This window comes from Elephantulus edwardii, unplaced genomic scaffold (assembly GCF_000299155.1).
Source record: "Elephantulus edwardii isolate Elephantulus edwardi_28Jun2011 unplaced genomic scaffold, EleEdw1.0 scaffold00113, whole genome shotgun sequence".
NCBI lineage: Eukaryota > Metazoa > Chordata > Mammalia > Macroscelidea > Macroscelididae > Elephantulus > Elephantulus edwardii.
The window spans coordinates 5034889-5058269 of record NW_006399863.1 but is presented as its reverse complement, the minus strand read 5'-3'; the positions used below and the strand labels follow the sequence as shown (position 1 = coordinate 5058269).

Genomic DNA, 23381 nt, shown 5'->3' with positions numbered 1-23381 from the left:
CTTACAAAGTTCATAATGTCCTTATACATTGTTTGTCACACTGGATCTTTCCCTTTACACTTGCTCTATCCTGATCCACCCTCACTGTCTTTGACATACCTACCTCCATTACCCCAGTTGCTGTGACAATCCATCTCATTCAGGGTCTTCCTCTCCTGCACTGTCCCTTTACCCTTCCAAGCATGATGTCCCTCTCCAAGGACTCGTCCCTCCTGGCACTATGCCCAACGTATATGAGACCGAGATTCAAATTCCTTATCTCCGAGCAGAAGCCTGGTTTCACCCTTTTAAGGACAGTTTTGCTAGTTCTCTTGACAGTCCATGGTATGTCCAATACTCTTCTCCAGGACCACAACTTAAAGGCATTCTTTTTCTGTCATCTTTGGTCATTGTCTAGCTCTGGTGCATAACAAGTAATTAAGAAAATCATGGCCTGAATTAGGTGCATCATAGTCTCTAGACTGACATCGTTACTCTTTAGCACTATGGAGAGGTGGTCTCTGACAGCAATTTTCCTAACGCTATTTGTCTTTTGATTTCTTTACTGCTGGTGCCAAGAATGTCCATTATGGAACCAAGCAAGCTGAAATTGCTAACAATCTCAATTTCTTCTCCATATACCATGATGTTGCCAATTGGCCCAGAGGTGAGAACCTTCATTTACTTCATATTGAGTTTCAATCCATATTGCAGACTATAGTCCTTGACTTTTTGCAGCAAATACTTCAGGCCCTCCTCAGTTTCAGCAAGCAAGGTTCTGTATAACACAGCACAAGCATCGGCATAATGCAGGTTGTTGATGAGTCTTCCTCCAATCCTGATGCCACATTCCTCCTCATAAAGTCCAATATCCCAAATTATCAGTTTCACAAATAGATTTAAAAGGTATAGAGACAGTATACATCCCTGACACACCACTTTCCTGGTCTTAAACCGTGCAGTGTTTCCTTGTTATGTTCTGACGATTGCCTCCTGGTCCAGGTCTAGGTTTTACATGAGCACAATCTGGAGTCCTGGGATTCCCATTCTTCTCCAGGTTAGCCACAATTTACTCCGATTCACACAGTCAAATGCCTTTGTATAGGCAATAAAATACAGATAGTCATTCCTCTGGTACTTTCTGCTTTCAGCCAAGATTCATCTCTCATTTGCGACAGCCTCTTCTAAACCCAGCTTGTATTTCTCATAGTTCTCTGCCAATGTACTGTACCAGTCATTTTTTTTTATGATCTTCAACAGGATTTTGCTTATGTGTGATAATAGTGATATTGTTTGATAATTTTAATACTCTGCTGAATCACCTTTTTTTTGGAATGGGAATAAATATGGGTTTCTTCCAGTCAGTTGGCTAGGTGGCTGTCCTCCAGATTTCTTGGCACAGTCTGTTGAGCACATCCAGGGCTGCATTTGTTTGCTGAAATATATCAATTGGTATTCCATTAACTCCAGAGGTCTTGTTTTTTGCCAAGTCCTTCAGAGCAGCTTGAACTCCCTCCATCACCACTACCTCTTGGTCATATGTTGTTTCATGAATTTTTTTTTCTGTGGCAGCCAATTCTTTTTGGTACAGTGATTCTGTATACTCCTTCTATCTTTTTTAGATGCTTCTTGGATCATTCAATATTATGCCCATAGGATCCTTAAGTATTGCAACTTGTGGCTTGAATTTGTTCTTCAGTTTAAGAAATGTTGAGTAACAAGCACCACAACAAGATAAAAGTAAACAACCCAACTTTAAAATGGGCACAGAATATGAACAGACACTTCATCAAAGAAGACATTCAGATGGCAAACAAACACATGAAGAAATCTCTAGGTCTAAGAGAGATGGAAATCAAAACAACTATGAGCTATCATCTCACCTCAGGAAGAATAGCAAAACAGCAGAGCAGCAAGAAACAAAGGCTGGTAAGATTGTGGAGAAACTGAAACCTTTATTCACTGTTGGTGGGAGTGTGAAATGGTGCAACCACTATGGAAGGCAGTATGGTGCTTTCTCAAAAAGTTGGAAATAGAAATACCATTTGACCTAGCAATTTCACTACTGGGAATATACACTAAAGAAACCAGAATTGCCACCCAAGCAGATACATGCACACCCACGTTTATTGCTGCTTTGTTCACAATAGCAAAGAGCTGGAACCAACCCAAGTGCCCATCAACAAATGAATGGATAGAGAAACTGTGGTATATTCACACAATGGAATATTATGCAGCACTGAACACACACAAAAAAGAACTCATGAAATATTATCTAAAATGGATGACCATGGAGGGCATTATGCTGAGTGAAATATCTCAATCACAAAAAGACAAATACTGCATAATGCCACTGTTATAGAACACAATTGATAAGGGAGTTTGGGGGGAACTAAGAAAAGAGGGGATAAATAATGTACATGGCATTGAAACAGATGAGGAGAGAACTGTAGAAAAGGAATATATTATTAGATATTATTGGCATGACAAGAGTTCAGAATAAGAGTTGCATAGTAAAGTGGTCCAGGGTTGGGGGGACTGTATAACAATGAAAAAATTTTTTCCAAAGAAAAATGAAAACTTGGGTGGGACATGGAGGAAAATGTGCAACAATGAATGAATTGAAATCCTAGTTCTTTTAAAAAGAAAAAAGAAATGTTGAGCGAGTTTGACCATTTTGATTTTCTGACTCCAGGCTTACTTAGTACGTTTCATTACAATGTTTTGCTTTGTTTTACCAAGCTGCCCTTTGAAATCCTTTTTTAAATTTTTTATTTTATTTTATAATTTTGTGTGTGTTCCATCAAATCGGATCTGACTGGTACAGGAGGAGACTGCTCCTCCTTCTCCAGCAGAGCATCTGGTGGATTTGAACCGCATACCTCTGGGATTGCAGTACAGCTTCTTGCTACTAGGCCACCAGAGCTCTGTTCCTTTGAAATCTTTGTCCAGCTCCTTAACTTCCTGGTTTCTTCCCTTTGCTTTGGCTTCTCATTGCTCTAGTGCAATATTCAGAGTCTGTTCCAACATCCATATTGGTCTTTTCTTCCTCCTTTGCCTTTGTAGCAAAGATCTTCTGCATTCTTTATGGATAATATTCTTGATATTCTCCCACAGTTCATTTGCCCTTCACAAACTCAAACTGAAGTGAAAGAAAATGAAATCAAATCCCAGGATTGATGGCATACCAACTGATATATTTCAGCAAACAAATGCAGCGCTAGACATGCTCATCAGGTAGTGCCAAGAAATCTGGAGGACAACTACCTGGCCAACTGAGTGGAAAAGAACCATATTTATTCTCATTTTAAAAAAAATCCAAAAGAGTGTGTAAATTACTGAGCAATATCACTAATACAATATGCAAACAAGAACCTGCTGAAGATTCTCCAAAAAGGACTGGAACGCTACATCAACAGAGAACAACCAGAAATGTAAGCTGGGTTTAGAAGATACTGTACTACGGACACCATAGCTCATGTCAGATGGATCTTGCCTGAAAGCAGAGAGTACCAGAGTAATGTCTATTAGTGTTTCATTGACCATGCAAAGGCATGTGGATCAGAATAAATTATGGCTAACCTGTAGAAGAATGAGAATCTCAGAACACCTGATTGTCCTCATGCAAAACCTCTATCTGGACCAGGACAGAACAAGGAAATAAAGCACAGCTCAAAATTAGTGAAGGAGTGTATAAGGGATGCATCCTATCTCCATGTCTTCGTGGAGTTAAGGATTTTGCAGTTTCATCTCACATATTTTGGGCATATTTCCAGGAGGAAGTAGTACTTGGAGGATATGATGCTTGGAAGGGTGCAGGGACAGTACAGGAGAGGAAAACCCTGGCTGAGATGACCTGACACGGCTATTGGGGTATTAAGGGTAGGGGTGTCGGAGACAGTGAGACTGGTTCAGGATAGGACAAGGTATAGAGCTATTGTACATAGGGTCTCTATGAGTTGCAGGCAACTCAATGGCCCATAAACAAAAAAAATGCATTTGATGGGTATTTTTTATCAATTAGCTTGCCTCCACAGTCAACATTCTTGGTAACAGCAGCCAGGAAATCAAGAGACGAACTGCATTGGGAAAGTCAGCTCTGAAGGACCTCTCAAGAGTACAGAAGAGCAATGATGTCAGGCTGAAGACTAAGGTGCACCTGATCCAGGCTATAGTCTTCGCACTTACATGCTATGCATCGGAGAGTTGAACAGTGACTAGGGATGAGAGAAAGAGAATTGATGCCTTTGAGCTGTGGTGCTGGAGAAGAGTGTTGAATATACCATGGACTGCTAGGAGAACAAACAGGTTTGTCCTGGAGAGGATGAAGCTGGAATGCTCCTTGGAGTTAAGGATTCTGTAGCTTCGTCTGACATATTTTGGACATTTTGCAAGGAGGGAGCGGTCCTTGGAGAGGGACTTCATGTTTAGGAGAGTGGAGGGATGGCGCAGGAGAGGAAGACCCTCAATGAGATGGATCGACTCTATGATTGGGGTGGTGGGAATGAGTGTGTTGGAGACGGCGAGGTTGGCACAGGATAGAGTAGTGTTTAGGGATCTTGTACATAGGGTCACTATGAGCCCCAAGCAATTTGACAGCACATCACAACAACAACATAATTATGTTAATATAAAATAAGCAGGGATAAGTAAAACAAATTAGGGTACCCTAGTGGTTTAGTTTGTTTGGCTCCACAATCAGCACTCTTGGCACCAGCAGCCAGGAAATTAAAAGACAAATTGCATTGGGAAAGTCTGTTGTCAGAGACCTCTCCAAAGTACTGAGGAGCAATGATGTCAGTCTGAAGACTAAGGTGCACCTGATACAGAACATGGTCTTTGTAATTACTTGCCATACATCAGAGAGCTGGACAATTACTTGGGATGACAGAGAATTGATGCCTTTGAGATGTGGTGCTGGAAAGAAGTATTGCGTATACCATGGACTGCTAGGAGAACAAATAGGTTCATCCAACAGAGGGTGAAACCAGGCTGCTCCTCGGAAGCAAACATTCTGAAGCTTCGTCTAACATACTCTGGACATGTTGCAAGGTAGTACCAGTCCTTGGAGAGGGACGGCATGCTTGGGATGGTGGAGGGACAGTATAAGAGAGGAAGACCCTCGATGAGATGGGTTGATTTAGTGACTGTGGTAATGGGAGTAGGTGTGCAAGAGACACTAAGATTGGTACAGGATACAGCAGGGTTTAGGACTGTTGTACATAGGGTCACTATGAGTCGCAGGCATCTCAATGGCCCATAACAACAACAACAGTGGCCTAGTAGGTAGAGAATTGTGCTGCCAATCCAAAGAAAGGCGGTTCAAATCTTCTAGTAATGGGTGAAAGAAAGATGGACAATCTTCTCCCTTGCAATTCATAGCCTCTGGCAGCCTGCTAAAGGATTAGCTATGGCAGACTATGACTAGATGGCACGTGACAACATATTTTAAATCAATAAATGGTTAATAAAATTAGGTTAGCCTACTCTTTCTTGTTAAAACTCTGATGTCCAAGTGGGTAAGGTGTGCTACCAACCCACAGGAACATCAGCTCGAATCTACCAGCTGTTCAGTGGGAGAAAGATGGGCAATCCTTCCCATGAAATTTACAGCCACTGGACATTCATGTACTTGGCAGAGTATCTCTGCTTCCCTTCAAGTTAGGTTGAAGGCATATGACCAGAAGATCAGCAGGAATGTAAACCAAAGTGAGGTTTCCCTTTGGGTCCAGAAGAGTGAAGAACTGGAGGGCCTCCTTAACTCTTCTGTTTCTCAAACTACAGAAACTCAGCCACTAGTTCAGGAGCTGCTTAGCGAGATGGACGCAGCACAGATGCCATGAAGCTAGAAGGGGAAACAACTCCATTCCCCTAGAGCAGACTCATGTGCCTGAGAATATTCCTCCTGCTGTGGAACTAGCTACTGAGGATGAGTGTGTGTATGTGAGCGCATATACACACACAACTGGCATTAATTACTCACTTAAGCTCACTTAAGTTGACGTCTTTAGAGGCTAAGATGTCCTGAAGCCACACCAACCATTCTCCTCCATGTAAATGACCTATTGACTCAGTCTGCCCATTCCTGTCCAGAAGGCACCTCAGGAATCACCTATACCTTCTTTCTGCCTTTGAAAAACTCTTGACCATGCATTATACTGCAGGATAATCCCACTTTAGTGCTCAAGTGCACGACATTAGGAAAAAACTAAAAACAAGTGTTATTGTGGGTGAGTAGGGAGACAAGATACAGTTTCCCTCAAAACCAGCCTATTCTAGAGGTGTTCATTTGAGGTTCTTTGACCATGAAATTTGCTACATGATACATGTTTCAGTATATCTCATGGAACTGAATAGACTGAATTTAAGAATTTAACCAAATCCCAAATAACATTCAAGGGAACCAAGCAAGTCCAGATGGTCTCCCTTACATGCAGGGGAAGAATAGTCAATGTTTTTATACACAGACAAGACTTGGTCTCTCATTTCATTCACATAAGATCAACCTCACCACTGATGCTCCGCCCTTGGATGCCAAGTTGAGAATCATTCAACAGTATAATTTAACTATACTTTGGGCACTCGATAAACTAAATCTTTAATTGCTTCCTAGTTCTTATATTAAAAAAAAAATGCCTCGTTGAGACAATTGTTACTTAAGAAGAAACAACCTGGGCCACACTACACTGGTGGTACTTAGCTGTCATCACATAACTGGAAAGCCATAGACCCATAATCTTCAGTCACCCACAGAATTACAGTTATGTCCAGACATTAGACCCCTCACTTCGTAATCTAATTTAGAAGTCTATCAGACTAGAGAGCTCTTGAAGCAGTTAGTGGGCAGTTGTGCTGTCAACTCAAAGGCAATGCCTCTCTGGTAGTTCAAATACATCAGCTCCTCTCTGGTGGTTCAAATGCACCAACAGCTCTATGAGAGGAAGATGAGCAATCTCTTCCCCAGCTGGCAATTTACATCCTCTGAAAACCCTCTGAAGAGTCAGCTATGAGTCAGCTTCAACTTCACAGAAATGAGTTTTAATTTTGTTTGGTTTGGTTTTTTTTTTAAAAAATCAAATTAAACATATTTTTGGCAAATTTACTACAACTATTATGTCTGGGAGCTCTGGTGGCCTAGTGGCAAGAAGCTGCACTGCAATCCTGAAGGTGAGTGGTTTGAATCCATCAGATGCTCTGCTGGAGAAGGAGGGTCAAACTCCTCCTGTGCCAGTCAGATCCAATTCGACGGTACACCAAATTTAAAAAAAATTTATTTAAAAAAAACAAACCCACAAACCTATTATGTCACTCAGACATGTCCAGTTTGATAATTCTGTTAAATTTAGTACCAGTGAGAGGTTGTTTTCTCGATGAATGAGTACCATTAAACTCATTACACAGTTGAACAACTAGGTTAACCTCATGTGTTTTCTTCTGGACCCCAGCTATCACAAAGTTTCTGCTTGAGTTCAGTAATTGTCCTTAACTCTAAGACAAATCGAGTTTTTGCAGTATTTTTAAACACAACATTCTTCATGGCTTTTCTTCTGTGATTTGCAGGAACTACTGCCACCATCTTGCTTACTCAGACCGGCAAGAAGAGGAGGTCTGAAGATAGAGCTCAGAAGAAGGGTTGGAGAATGTGGGGGTAGAGGGGAGAATTGAAAAAAAAAAGAGTTGGAGAAGAAAGAGATCTGCTAATATCATCTGAGTCCCTGGATCAAGCTGTGCCTGCAGCAACGGTCTTGTTTTTTCCCTAGTTAAGCCAATAAATTCCTTTTTGGCTTTAGGCATTTTTAATTATATTTTTATTCATTCAGAAGTTCTAAGTAGTAAAGGGGGGAGGAAATAGCATATCTTACAAGTATTGTTATTACTGTATTTTATTTCTTAAAATAAATTTATTAAACCCAAAACCTGGAACAGCTTTGTGAATGAACCCAAGAAAGTGAACTTTTGAATCTTATGTTATTATCATGTCAAATTTTTATATAAGTAGATTCCTAGAAATTTCTCAAGAATTAATGAGACAGAAAGAAGTAAATAAAGCATTTAATGGTTTTTTTTATTGACATTCTTGATAAGGGCAAGAGTTTAATAAAGATGCAAGCATCTTCAAAACTCAATTCATTGTACTTAAATCAGAACCCAATGATAGCTGACCCTCCACTGGACTTTCAGAGGCTGTAAATCTCACAAGAAGAGACTACCCATCTTTCTCTTACTGAGCCACTGGTAGATTTGAGGAACCAAAGAGGCACTGGCACTTTAAAGTTAACAGTGCACCAGACACAAAGTCCTCAGAAAGACCCAAAAAAGGCAAGAATAAGAGGAATGATCACAATATTCTAGAATGCTAACAGGTCCTCCCCCCGAAATGCAACATTGGGAGTTCAAACCTGGCATAGACTTGCCAAATCAAATCAAGATCAAAATTAAACATAGACCTTCCTGAAAGGAGATGAACCACAAGTACTTTTATTGATTTCACTTCTTCGGCATTCATTCAAATTAATTTAACCACTTGAATGGCAGGAGGTGTGATTTTTGTGAAAGAAGTGTCCTTAACTTTGATGTGGACATGAAGATCCTTCCCAACACTCACCCCACTGAGATATACTTCACAATCATAAAGTGAAGGAAGCATTTATGACTACCACGGGTACTATCTCTGAATACTCCCAGGTATGCATAGAGAGTGGGAGCTAGGAACACTAGCAGGTCACTCATTTATGCAAGATTTCAGCAAACACTTTTCTGGTACTGAAGCAAAATATGTGTGAAGGGACTACAGTGTTTAAGAAGTTCATGGAATGAGGGTTGCAGAGTGGATTATATTTGGGGTGGAGATGGAGTTGAGGGGTGTGCGGTGGGGGGGTGGGATTGTGTACCAATGAAGGAGTTTTTCTTTTGCTTTTCAAGGAGAGGAGTTAACAGGCGGGGGGCGGGGTGGTGGGGTGGAGAGAAAAGTGCAACAATGAATGAATGGAATTCCAAAATCTCTGTAGATGTTTGTTGAAATAAAAAAAAAAAAAAGGAAGAAGTTCAATTTCTCTAAAAAGTAGAGAGTAGGGATCCTTCTAGGGCCTTAATTCATCTTATCTCCTTGAAATAATAGGGTCAATAACTCTAGGAAAGCTTCTTTCCATTTTTAATTTCGATAAGGCACCAGATGACACTCATGTTGACCCAAAGGTTTTGACCTGTGAACTCAGAGATATCTCAAATTCCACCTACCAGGCATAAGGGTCGATTAGATTTGATAGTCAGCCCTGTTGATGTTGGTGTCAGAAGCCATCAAAGTCGACTATGACTCACAACAATCCCCTGTGATAGAATAGAACTACCCCTAAAGTTTCTGAGGCTGTAATCTTCACAGGCTGAGATGTGCCTAACCGGAGACATGGTATTTGCAATTGCTTCATTTGCATATGAAACTTTCACAATGAGTAATGAAGATCAAAGAATTGTAGTGTTGGTGAAGAGTATTGGACATTCAATGGACTTCCAAAAGAACAAACGAATCTATCTTGGAAGAAGTGCAGCCCTATTACTCCTTAGTGGGAAAAGTGGTGAACTCTTCCTCGGGAGGGGTCTTTAAAAACGAAAATCAAACTTTGAAAAAAGTGAGTCAGTGAAGGAGAGGAAGACCCTCAAACAGAGGGATTGCACCAATGGTTTGAGTACAACAGAGATTGTGAGGATGGCCCAGGATCATACAGGGTTTTAATCTTTTGTACATACGGGCACTATGGGTCCAAAGAGACTTAACAGCACTTAAAAACAACCATTTTACTGAAATTGATCACCAGGTCTTCCTCTCTGAAGCCAATGAGTGGCTTCAAATCACCAACTGTTATTTAGATCAGCAGCCAAGCACCTAACCATTGCATCAACAGGACTCCTTAGTCAATTCTAAGCCTTGTAAACATTCTAATACTTCCTCAAATTTCCATAGGGGCTTACTGTACAAAATCACAAGCAGTACAGATGGCCAAGGAGATGACCAACCACCAGCTGCTGATGTAACTCAATTTAGTGATGTTGAATATCGATGCTAATGGGACCCAGACTTCTCTGCTAGCAAAACAGAAGGCCAAGCTCTCACCAATTAATAGCCATCCCCAATGACAAAAGAAAAACTCCAGACTCAATTTCCTGACAAACATACTGATCCTTATTTGCCTACTCATATGGTTTTAGGGGTTGTTTATTGTCTCAACCAGCCTCACTGCACTATTAATAGGCATTCACAAAAGAAAAAGCCCAAGTTCAACTTACTGATCATACGTTTTTTAATTTGTCCTAAAAGTGAGGTTTTTTCTGTCTTCCCATGTAAACATATTTTTATGCCTTTCCATGTATTCTCAATGAACATTTATATTGAAAGGTTTTGTTTTATCCTGTTACAATAAAATACATGATGCCAGAATCAGCAAAGCAATATGGATTTTCTATCAAAGCAATTACCAGTTGTCTTTGCGAGAGCTTTTTACTGAAAAATTACCCACTTGACCAGGAAAGATAAGTCTTTCTTGGCTTCTCTGAAAATTTATAAAATTGACACTTCTTAAAATAAAATGAAATTAAAATTATAAATCATTTTATATGCACCTTGTTTTCCATTACTATTTTGTTCAGAGTAGGTAAAGAGGACTGAGTGAGAAACCCTTGCCAAAAATAAAAATCAAATCCTTAGTCTTTTTTCTTTCTTTATACTCTCTGATTTTATTTTGAGTTTTCTGCCTTTTTTTAACCCTCAACTGAGTTTTAACTGTGGCCCCAGCACAAGGAGGATGATGTCTCAGTTATGAATCACTTAGCCTCAATCACTGAATTTTAAGTTTCTTTTAAACAAAAGTAAAAATTATATGCACGCATAAAAATTTGTTAGGTAGTATCAATATTTGTTTTGCAATGCCATTCTGATGTGGGCCCTGTGATGTCATTTTTCACACCAATATTCTGTAAATGCACTGAGGGCTTCAAAATCAGACATCAGAGGAGCACCGAATTTAAAGCAAAAAACAGTCTACGTGGTTCCAAAAAAACCTACTTGAATGAAATATTGACAAGGAGAGTGAAGGGGAAATTCCATGCCATAAAAGAAAGTACTAAGAATTCAGTAGCCTATACTAGTTTCTTTTCCCTTAAGACTTGGGAATTTGTTTGGCAGACAATTCAAAATCATATGCTGAAAGAAAGAAAAATCATTAACCTATCCCCAAGCCTCCAGTGACCAGCAAGCCCTTAGGGTTAACTTGCAAGTGTGGAATTTCCAGATCACAAGTACTTTCATTATAAAATTCCATTTCTTAATACAACAATTCACATCAGTAACTATTTACTCTTAGAGTAAATATTTCACTATTTGTTTCCTCTAGCTGAATATGAAAGTTAAAAAAAAAAGAAAGAAAGAAGAAATGTCTAGATACTGACAAAGTAAAGGGTTGTTTTTGTTTGTTACTTAGTTCTAACTGGCAGGTTGCCCATCAAGATTTGCTTCATTATTGTTTAAATGTCCTACATCTATGTAGGAAGTAGATTTGTATCCTTTTAAAACATTCTATCTCTACACCTTCAGAGCTAAGTAAGATAATTTATGAGACTTTAATCAACACTATTACTGCCAGACTTCTTAGGAAAACATTTCTGGAGTTCATAAGAAAGTATCACACTTTTAAAATTTGTTAAGAGCTGTATTTTAATTATTTAACACTTCCACTGTATGTAAAAGAATTTCCTTTTGTTAAAGCTTGACTTCCAAGGTGTCTTCACTATAATGTGAATTAAAAACGATACTTTGAAAACACTGGCAAACCTGCCTCGCAGTTGAAGGTATTTGGCAAAGTTCCAGAAATTAACCCAGCTCCTTCTCATCAGTTAAGAGGATACTTGAACCTTTATTCTTTTATCCACAAAGGAACCCCAGTTTAAAGGACCAATAAATTAAATGTAGGGAGGGGGAGGAGATCCAAGTACCAAAGCACTCACCAGGGACACAAAATGAGACGAGCTTCATTTCACATGTTTACAGGTTAAATTAGGCACCATCAAGACACAACAAACTGCAGAGGGCACAACTGTTTTGACAAACGTGCACTGGTCCTACCTTCATTTCAATGACGGTCTGGAGCGCCTTCGTCTTGGCTGGCTCAGGCTGAAGTTGGCTTCTTCGGTGCAATTCCTGGGGAGGAACACGATAGAAATAAGCCTGGCGGTTCATCCTTCTCTCACACCATGCCCCTTAACACAGGTACTGTGCAGCCCACGGGGTTAAAACGCCTCGTGCACAGACATAAACAAGCCACAGGTGCCTCTGCCCCCACACTCTTCAGCATCCCTCCCGCCGGCAGCCTGCGTGCCGGTGAAACGCTCCTGGCACATGCGCTATTTCTGAAACGTCCATCAATAATTAATGTCAACTGTGACAAAGCCAGCAAGTAATCATAGTCCAAATACTGTTCAACACTGGGGCTGATGCCCAGCCATCAAATCATCATTTACTAAATTGCATTACTCGGTGTTCCCAACACAAACAGAGCAAGGAAAACAGGGGGAAGAAAATGACTAACGTGGTTGCAAACTCGCTGCACGCATGACATTTTGCTCCCGAGGTAGGTTTGCAATGAGCAATTTAAAACCTTTCCAAGTACAACTGTGTCACTTTTCTGGAGTCGAATGAGCTCATGAAAAACCCAGTGCATCTCTTGCTTCCTAGTTTCCTTCCGGATATAGTGTCGGTCCTTGTTCAAAATCACATCAGTGAGTGCTATGTCAATGCACCCGTGATGCCCCGAAATTAAAACTGGCCTTAATAACAACAGTGCTAGAAGAGAGACAAAATGGTTAAAGGTACAGGCAGATGAGATCCCAGATGAGATGGAACATGCCAGACATTTCTTTAAGTGTAAAGCAAACCGCATAATAACAACCTGACTTTCGGGACGATTCCTCCGTTATGCTAAGATATCTAAAAGTTGTCTTGGCAGAATAGAAGTGAAAAAGAGTACTGCTGTTCCATTCATTCTTTTGTTCTCTGAATAAGTATTGGTTTTATGAAAGCTGCCAATTAAAGGAATAACAAGATTGCCCCTACACATCCACCCTGCTGATACAGGATACACATGGAATAATTCCACCAAGACTTTTTTCTGGATCCAGAAAAATAATTTTATATTCAACACAGAGTAGGTGACTGTCAGACATTGTATTCTACCATACTACATATATTTAAATTTAAATATAGAATTGTTGGTGTTGTCGTTGTGTACCTTGAGTTGGAACCAACCCATAGCTGACCCTCAGGCAGGTTTTCAGAGGCAATTATTCAGGAGGAGACGGCCCATCCTGCTCCCATGGAACAAGCAGTGGATTCGAACCATGTGCCTTTGGGATTGCAGTGCAGTTTCTTACCACTAGGCCACCAGAGCTCCCAAACGTATAATTAGATATGTTTGAATTAACTTAATTTTTTAAAAAACTAAGTTAATGGGAGATAGAAAAAATTATCCATTTCCAAGTCAAAGTTACTTTAAAAATAATTCTCCTGTTATCACTACTCTCAGTTCACATTACTGTTCATAAATATAGGATTTAAGAGTGTACAAAAAAATGTAAGAAGTAAATGGAATACCACAGGAAAATATAGGTCTCTTTAGGAAAAAGTACACAGGTAACCTCTGGGCCACATTTTATTACATTTTCCCTATCTGCCAGCAACCCAAGAAGTCTAAGTCATGGACAATAGTGTACATGTCCAGGGACCAACTTCGGGAACTAGCACTATAGGTCTGGAGAGGGAAGTGGCAAGAGGTAGGGAAGCATCCAAGAGGCATACAAACCCTCAAACCTGTGAGAAATGACTTCTCAACCTTTGATTCTAGAATTGGCCTTTGTCATAATTATTCTAATTCTTCCACACAACTTAAGCCATTTTGCTATCTAACTTATGTTTTGGTTTTTGGTTGTTTGGGGGTTTTTTTGTATATTTCTTTTTTATTATTATTAATTTCAATGAACATCTAACGAGATTTTGGACTTCCATTCATTCATTGTTGCACTTTTCTCCCTGTCCACTCCACCCCCACCCCCAATTCACTCCTCTCCTTGAAAAGCAAAAGAAAAACTCCTTCATTGGTACACAATCCCCCAGCACACCCACACCCCCACACCCACCCCGAGTATACTCTTCTCTGCAACCCTCGTTCCGGACTCTTATAATAATCATAATGCCCTAAAATATATTACTTTTAAACTATTCTTTCCCTTATCGGCTTCAATGCAGTATACATAATTTATCCAGTTTTTCTCAGTCTTACCCCGACCCTGATGTCAGCCTCATTCTACAGCAGTGGCACTATGCAGTATTTGTCCTTTTGTGACTGAGATATTTCACTCAGAATAATGTCCTCCAGGGTCACCCATTTTGAATAATATTGCATGAGTTCCTTGTTTTTCAATGCAGTGTAGTAGTCCATTGTGTGAATATACCACAGCTTCTCTATCCATTCATTTGTTGATGGGCACTTAGGTTGTTCCAACTCCTTGCTAACTTATGTTTTTAAGGGACAAGTTTGACTAGAATCTACAGAAAGAGCACTCGTGTCATTTTGGAAGTCTTGGGCTATGATAATGTTCAACAATGGTCATCAATAGGTTCCCTGAGAATTTCTAAAGGGACTCTGGCCAACTTCTCAGCAAAAAGGAATGGCCAAGAAAGGAGGTTTCATTTATTGGACACCTACCATTTACCCAACATTCATTTTGTCTCTTTCAAGAAGACTTGCAGGATAAGTCTAGTGGGGTGCTGGTAAACACTTAACAACTAGCACCTCCCATGACCATCCTCAAACTACCCACGTAGAGTTACTGAGTCTGGAGTATGAAATAAGTGGAAGACTTCATTGGATAGAATTTCCACCATAGGGATCATCTCAAGAGACAATGTTAACATTCAGTGAAAAAAAATTCTAAGTGGGGAGTTTTAATAGACTATTTAATTGTGACTTAATACATTTAATCTGTTTCATAAGTCATTAAAACGAATTTCAAAAATTCTGCTTCCATCAACCAATACAATCTAATGACTTATACCATTGTCTGCATCCCATAGGACTTCAACTTTCCCAAAAAGCTTCTTAACTCGTATCATGACTTCCAGGATTTTTTGTGTTTATGAAATGTTATCGTATGGAGGAGAGAAGGAAAGGTGAATGTTGCAGTTGCATCATGGTGAGGGGCAGAAGAAAAGCAGATTCAGAAGCCACCAATTATCTAATACCAGGCAGCATCACTTAATGAAGAAAGCAAGAGATTCTCAGTAATTCTACAGCACAGCCAATTAAAGTTAAAGAATGAAAATCATAAGACAATTTGAGACAAGGGCTACAACTTGTATAAAACAAATAAAAATAATCAAGAAACAACTCTGGAACACAGTGAAAATATGAACCACAGGGCAAAGTCATGTGCGGTGAGAGTTTCTGCCAAACATGAAAAATATTTTTAAGGACAAACATGCAATAAAAATAGCTATACTTGTAACAAAAGTTTGGCAAAAACGAACACAGAGTTCTTATTGCTATAATTATACAAATTCTATTATAATATAAACCAGCTCAAAATCCAACTTGCTCGAGGTTGCTCCCTCAATAAAATAAAGGCTCCAATTATCCAAGAATTATAATTTTCACATCTAACTCTGCTCATTTGGGGTTTTTAATTTTTTTTTCCAATTCTAACTTCACAGTTTCTGAAGTAGCCTTCAAATCCTAACATAACAGGTAAGTGAAGACTGTAACCTTCAAGGAGACATGATGTGCACATAAAAGGCCATCATCGCCCACCTTCTCAGAGATTTTGAATGCTTGTAATGCTCACTGACTATGCTAGGATAGAAGTTTCAAACCCAAAGGCATGCACAAAAGTTATTTTAAAATGTGATTGCTTGTCAATATTTGTTTCTAAACAAAACAAATGCTGACTATGGTAGAGTTGATCAACTGGCCACAAGACTGCTTTTTTTCATAGTGTACAGCTGTTGCTGGCAAGCCCTCTTTTCAACCTCTTTGCAAGATGGGTCCATGTGACTTATTTCTGGCCAATGCAACATGGGTGGAAATGTGGGGTTCAACTTTCAGGTTTGATCTATAAAAACCTTCGACTTAGCAGTAAGAAGCTGTGCTGCAATCCCAAAGGAAGGCTGTTCAAATCCACCACCATGGGAAATCTCTTCTGTGATTAACTGCCTCTGAAAACCCACTGGAGGGTCAGCTATGGGTTGGTGCTGAGTTGATGGCACACAATAACATGCTCTTATAGGGAGTTTTGGTAGCCTGGTGGCAAAATACTGTACTTCAAACCCAAAGGCATGCAGTTCAAATCTATCAGCTGCTCTATAGGAAAGATGGGTAATTTCCCCCTGTGCAATTTATAGCCTCTGAAAACCCAGTGAAAGGTCACATGTAGGCCTGTTCCAACTCTAAGATACACAATAACAACAATGCCGTTACAGGAAGTACTGGCGGTATAGTCTATAGGAAACTGTAGAGCTACCTCCAAGCTGCATCTCTCTGGTAACTGGAATCTACCAGCTATTCTGTGAGAGAAAGATGGGCAATCTTATCCCTTTGAAAACCCACTGGAGGGTCAGCTATGAATGTGCTCTAATGCAACAGCAAAAAGTATGAGTTAATCCACTGTCAGGGTTCTAGAGTACTGAAAAGCAATGATGTCAGTCTAGAGACTAAGGTGTGCCTGACCCAGGCCATGGTCTTCTCAATTACTTGCTATACATCAGAGAGCTGGACAATGACTAAGGATGACAGAAGAATTGATGCCTTTGAGTTGTGGTGCTGGAGAAGAGTATTAAATATACCAGATTGCCAAGAAAACAAATAGGTTTGTCTTAGAGAGCGTGAAACAAAGTTTCTCCTTGAAGGCTAGGATTTTGAAGCTCCATCTGACATACTTTGAGCATGTGGCCAGGAGAGACAGATTGCTGGAGAAGGACATCATGCTCGGAAGGGAGGAAGGACAGATGAAATGGATTGATACAGTAACTAGAACAAGGAAGGTAGGTGTGTCGTAGTTAATGAGACTGGCTAAGGACAGAGCACGCTTCAGAGCTCTTGTACATAGGGTTGCTATGAGTCGCAGGTGACTGGACAGCACATAACAACAACGTAACAGAAATACCACAAATAGGTAACTTTAAAAAACAAGACTAACAAGTCTACATTCAGAGTGCTAGCTCTGGAGGAATGCTTTCCCTCTGTGCAGGCTCTGAAGGAAAGGCCTTTTTTGAGGGGAGATCTTCATGCAGCTTGGTATCTCCTCCCCTGTCTCTGCATCTTGTTTGCATTTTTTTTCTTCTTTTTTATATCTCAAGAAAGATTTGACTCAAAATGCACCTGTAGTAATCCTTCCTCATGAATATAGAACAAGAGCAGCCCATCCCCAAGTAGGATTCTAGCTCAGGAGTAGAGATTAGAACTGACAACACATATTCTGGAGACACAGTCTCTAGCAGCAGTTCTCAGCTCTGCCGCCCTTCTATGAACTGGCTACAATAAAAGACTGTTAGATTAAAGCTGATGACAGAGGCCGACATAAAAGGAGACAAGATAAAAAGTTGTTGTTAAGTCAGCCCTGACCCACGGCCACCCTGACTCATAGGGGCTCCAAGTGTGTCAAAACAGAACCATGTTTCAAAGGGGTTTCAACTGTTGATTTTTCAGAAGTAAAGAGCCAGGCCTTTCTTCCAAGTCACCTCTGGGTAGATGCAAACTTCTCCTTGTCCATTAGCAGTGAGTGTTAACCATTTGCCCTTTCAGGAGTTCCTGGAAAACTACACGAAAAGGCTACCGAATATCCACATTGAATGACACTCAAAACACTTTGTTGTCTAGTCTAGTCGGAACCAACTCAAAGCAGTTTTCTTTGGGCTGTAACTGCATGAAAGATTGCCCATTGTTCTCCCACAGATCCTCTAGGGGATTCGAACCACCAGAGAAACACTGTCTTTGGGTTAGTAGTTCAACTCTCTACAGACGAGCCGCAACAGTATAGTGAGTGAAATAACATCTGTAAGGTTAAGGCTTTGGGTGTTCAAAAGGTATCATCTGTAGATATCTCAGCCCTCTGCCTAAAATACTGTAACAGCATCAAGTGAAAATAATACTCCTCATATTAGCTCCTGATTGCTTCTGAACCACAAAAGCCATTTTAATGTGTGATTGTGTGTCAATTTCTGTTTCTAAACTGTCAGTGGGATGAACTGCTTTCGGGATGCTACATAGCCCAACCGTGTGAGAGCTGAGGACATACTCATCATGTAGTAAGTTTAAAGAACAGAACAATTTGCCCTGGAGTATTTGCTGTGCTCTCATAGAGGGATGGCAAGTACAAGATTGAATTTACTCTGGTGGTTTTAAAAACGATATTATAAAATCATTAACTGCATGGTACTTAAGCTTTTCTGGGTCACAGAGCTCTGTGAGACTCTGAGAAGCTGTGGTTTCTCACCAGAAAGGGACACAAAGCACACACAAAGTAGATGCCACATGCCGTTCAAGCTGACTTAGCATGCTCTGCAACCCAGAAATTTATCTTTGAGCCCAACTGCAGATGAAGAAGCTTTTATGGAACGGAAAGAACACTGGACTGGGAGTCAGGAACCTGCAAAGCCAGACTGAGACCTTGCGTGTAACCCTTCCCCTTCCTGATCTGCAGAAGGAGCTTCTATGAGTAATATGCTGATGGTCCTTTTAATCTCAGTGCACATAGATTTAAACAGGCAGCTAGCCTTCAAATGCTCATCTCTGGTTCAAATTTATCATTCTATTGTCAGTTTTTAAAACAGGAGAAAAATAAAAGCAGATAAATGGTAGTACCCCAAGATTTAATATTTAATTGTGCTAGTGTTCCCCATCTTGTATGTTATTGTTGTTATGTGCCCTCAAGTTGCCTGTGATTCATAGTGGCCCTATGCAAATAGCTCTGAACTCTACCCTATCCTGAGCCAATCATGTTGTCTCTGACACATCTACCCGTATTACTCCAGTTACTGTGTCAATCCATCTCATCTGAGGTCTTCCTCTCTTGTGCTGTTCCTCCACATTTCTGAGCATGATGTTCTTCTCCTAGGTCTCTCTTGCTCACGTGTCCAAGTATGTGAGACAGAGCTTCAAAATCCTTGCCTCCAAGGAACAGTCTGGTTTCACCTTCTCCAAGACAAATCTGTGTGTTCTCTGGGCAGTCCATTGTATGTTCAATATACTTGTCTAGCACCACAACTCAAAGGCATCAATTTTCCTTCTGTCATCCTCATGGATTATCCAGATCCCTGGCGTACAGCAAGTAATTGCAAAGAATATGACTTGAATCAGGTGTACCTTACTGTCTAGACTGACATCTTTGCTCCTTCGTACCCATATTGTATAGTATCCTATAACCTCATGGCTAGATTGGATTTAACTGATCTTCAACTGCCAGCTCCTTGGGGTTGAAGAACATGGAAATGTATAAAGAATTCAATTTTAGGCATGAAATCTCAAGTGACTTTGGGAATAGTGTCTCTTGGTAGTTATTGAGCATCTAGGTTCAAGTGAGTAAATCTACAGGGACACTTGCTTCCAAGAAGAGTGGCAGAATAATACTCAGTACATACACTATATACTTTTTTCTGTAGATAAAATAAATTCAAACTTAACTTACTTTTCAAAGATAATTTAAATTTTCACCTGATTCTTCTCCTCACCCCCCAGTGTCCTGGTTATGTATTGTTGTGTAACCATCCCAAATTTAGTGATTTTAACAAACCACCATTTCATTATGCTCTTGTATGCTGGATCAGGAAGTCAGGCAGGATATGAGGATAAAGGGTCATCTCCATGGTGGTTGGAGGCTGAAACAGCCATGGGTGGGGGTTCCACTTCCAAGATGCCTTCAATCATATGTCTCGCACTGTGGCTGGGATGAGATGTGGCTTCTCTGTGACTTGGGCTTCCTCACAGAATGACAGGCCGAGGATATTTTGATCTCATACACTTGGGCTTAAAGCTTCAAGAGCAACTACTCCAGGAAACAAAGAAGAGGCTTGTAGGCAAGCCTTTTATTGACTAACCTCAGAAGCCACATGGTATCACTCTGCCATAATTTATTGTTTAAGTGCCTGCTCAGACACTGGGGAGGAGTGTCAAAGAAGTCAGGTTTTAAAATTGCCACTCGTATGTCCCCAACTAATTGGAGAAACTAATGGAGAAGTAAAGCCAAAATCACAAATATCAGCTCACATCTGTTTTTAAGATGTGGCAGATGCACATCTTTAAATGATAATTTGGAACAGGAGATGCAGCGGTGACTTTAACAGAGGAATATGTCAATCGTCTTGGGACTCTCATTTCTAGGTTCCAACAAGGGTTCTCACTGAAAAATTTCTAAAAAAGATACAGTAAAGTGATGACAATAATAGTAGTAATAACATCAGAACCTTTATCAATTTCAGAAGGGATAAAACAAATCAAGATCAGCCTATGGTTGATCCTCACAAAGTGAAGGCAGACATACATGCACTGAGCAGTCTCTTACTAATTCCGACACCAGCCACCTCTCTCATGACACTCTCTACATCTCTTCTGGGCTCCAAAAGCCATTGCAATGACCACACACAATTCATAATCATACCTCAAGTTATGTGGTTTGTCAAAGAACAGGGTACAACCTGGAATCTGGACTAGAAGGTAAATGAGTGGTATCTCCTTGTACAGGGTATTTTCCTCAGCTCCTCCTGACCACAAAGGCCTCTTCTTGGCTCCTTCGGGACAGGCTTCTCATAGCCCTGTTTTCTGCCACCACTTGTTCTGCCAAAGGGCCACTTCTAGACCTATCACTACTGACTCCACCACTGGGCCCCTTCTGGGTATCTTGATGTCTTTGTTGATTTACCACGTGACCCATATTTACAGCTCCTTTTGCAGGTTCCTTGTTTTCTCTTTCTCTACTTTCTTTTCTCTTTTTTTCCCCCCTTGTATCTTACTGATGCTTCTCTCCTCACTTCTTTTTGTCTGAAAAATTAATGTTGCTTTGCATATGCATGACCTTTTCAAGGCTTGGTCACTCCCAGAATGAGCTACAAACTGACCAATCCCCTCTCAGTAGATCACAAGTTTTTCACTTCCATAGTCTATTGGCCAATCTTACATGGTGCAGACCAATTACAAGATAGGCTGAGCCCAGGATCAAACAAAAAGTATCACATCACAAATTATTCATGGCTTTTCCAAGGAAATGTCCATTAGCCATGTTGCCGATGTTGTTATGTGCCATTGAGTCACTTGTGACTCACAGTGACCCTATGATTAGCCATACAGGGTTGGTCAAAACCCTACAAAATTGGGAAACTCTCTCACATAGAAATAGAGCAAAAATAACTTCTCAGGGACTAGGGGAGATTCTCTGAAGTGATTCCTCCCAAGAGTCAAGGCAAAAGGCCACATAAAGGAACTCAGTTCACCACAATTATTATCCAGTTTGTCAGAAAGGCTGTAAAGAAAAAGAACTAAGAACACAGCACGCTGACAAGCAATTGCAATGTAAAATAGAGTGGTCAAAGAAGGTTGTATGAAAAAGTGACATTTAAGCAAATATAGAAACAAGGGAACAGATTGTATAGATATTCTGGGAGAGTGGAAATGCTTTTTCTGGAGCAGAGGAAGGAAAGGGAAAGTTGTAGGTCAGAGATGTGCAGGGAAAGGGTGGGCTATGAGAGGATGCGTCCTACACTTGGAACTCTGGGCAAAGACAAACCATAATCTGAGCAGTATCTGTAAGGATAATTCCAGCTGTTGTCCTGAAACAGGAAACCACCTGAATCCCATTGGAACAGCCTCAGTGAGGAATTCGAAACCCTTGGACAAGCGTTGCAGAGTGCAGAAGGGATTGGAGTTTTAGATCTTTTGAAGATGAAGCCGACTTGAATTTCTGATAGACTGCCTGAGGACTAAAGACAGAGTGGGTTCACGTTTAAATGCAAGGTTTTTAGCTTGACGGCAAGAGGAACGAAACAGAGACTAGGGCAGACTGAAAAGAACAAGGCGAGGGAGTGGAGAGCAGGGATCAAGAATCTGATTTTACACGTTAAGTTTCCCCTGGTTTTAGATATTCAAGATGGAGCCTAAAAGAACAGTGAGGGAGTTTGTTCACTGCTTATCAAAGGTTTAATGGTTCAACTCACTCATTGGCTTCATGAGAGCAAGACCTGGATATTACTCTTACAACATTTACAGCTTAGACAACTCCTTGGGGAAATTACATTCTATCACAGAGAGTTGCTAAATGCCAAAAAATTGACTCCCCACAACAACAACCATTTCAAATGAAGATGCTGAGTAGAGCACAGAGAACTTCTTTTAAAAGAATTAGTACAAAGCTGGTGTCTATGAGGCAGAGACTAAAACTATCCTAACTGTCCAAACGTTCCAATCTGTTGTGCCATTCCATCAATTCTGACTTCAACTACACCTCTTCCCCTCAGCCTTCTTTTCCCCATTGATGCCGTTGAAATCCTTCAATTGCTGCAATGTCTCACAAAATCTAAAAAATCATATGGGAAATAGCTCAAGTGGTTGTGGAGGCAGGAAAGTCTCAAATCTGAAAGAGGTATGTTAGTCAGGTGACTGCAAGTGGTGGACGCAGCATTCAGGGCAGCTGGCTCAGGTCAGCCCACGTGGTTGCGAAGGCTGGAGAATGACAGGCCAGGCTGTGGTTCTCAAAGCAGTTGGATTAGATTAGATGCAGTGTCTATAGCAAACAGGGCTGGAAGTTCCAAGAGCACTCTTCTATACAGGATCCCAGAGCTGTAAACCATACCCCAAAAGAACGAAGAGTGATAAGTCGGGTCATACCTTCTACTAAGGTTAGAGATACTTTCTATATGCACCCCACCCTAATCCTTTCTCACAAACACAATGTACAACTACTCCATTATAGAGTCATAAGCAGAGACAGAGACTAGAATTTATAGGATATGGCAAAGTGGGTGGCTAAGGCAGGAAGGACCATGTTACTTCGTTCACTTTACCACAGCAGATCACTGGATCTCCTCCATGCGATTTATTGCCTCTAAAAATCTATTGAAGGATCAGCTTTGAGTCAGTTAAAACTCGATGGCACATGACCACAACAGGACGAAATGGACCTGCCCCTTTCCAAGGCTCCTCACAAAAGCAGGCTGCCTCACTATGCTCTTGCTGGACAGCTGGTGGGACTAAATTGCTGATTTACAGCTAACTTTTGTTTAGGTATAAAATTTTAAATTAGAGCATCACCAGAGCTCCAAGGTCTTTTTAGGGCAGTAAAACTATCCTGGATGATACTGTAATGACAGACACAAGGGACTA

The 23381-nt window shown here is 40.5% G+C and overlaps 1 protein-coding gene across 1 annotated transcript in view; it reads right to left on the bottom strand.

Moving 5' to 3' along the window:
- Window positions 1-23381, bottom strand: part of ERC2 (ELKS/RAB6-interacting/CAST family member 2) — a 1171987-nt gene that overhangs the window by 750125 nt on the left and 398481 nt on the right. The window contains exon 4 of the mRNA XM_006892220.1: window positions 12092-12166. Coding sequence (XP_006892282.1) covers window positions 12092-12166 — 75 coding nt within the window. The remainder of the gene's footprint in view (window positions 1-12091; window positions 12167-23381) is intronic.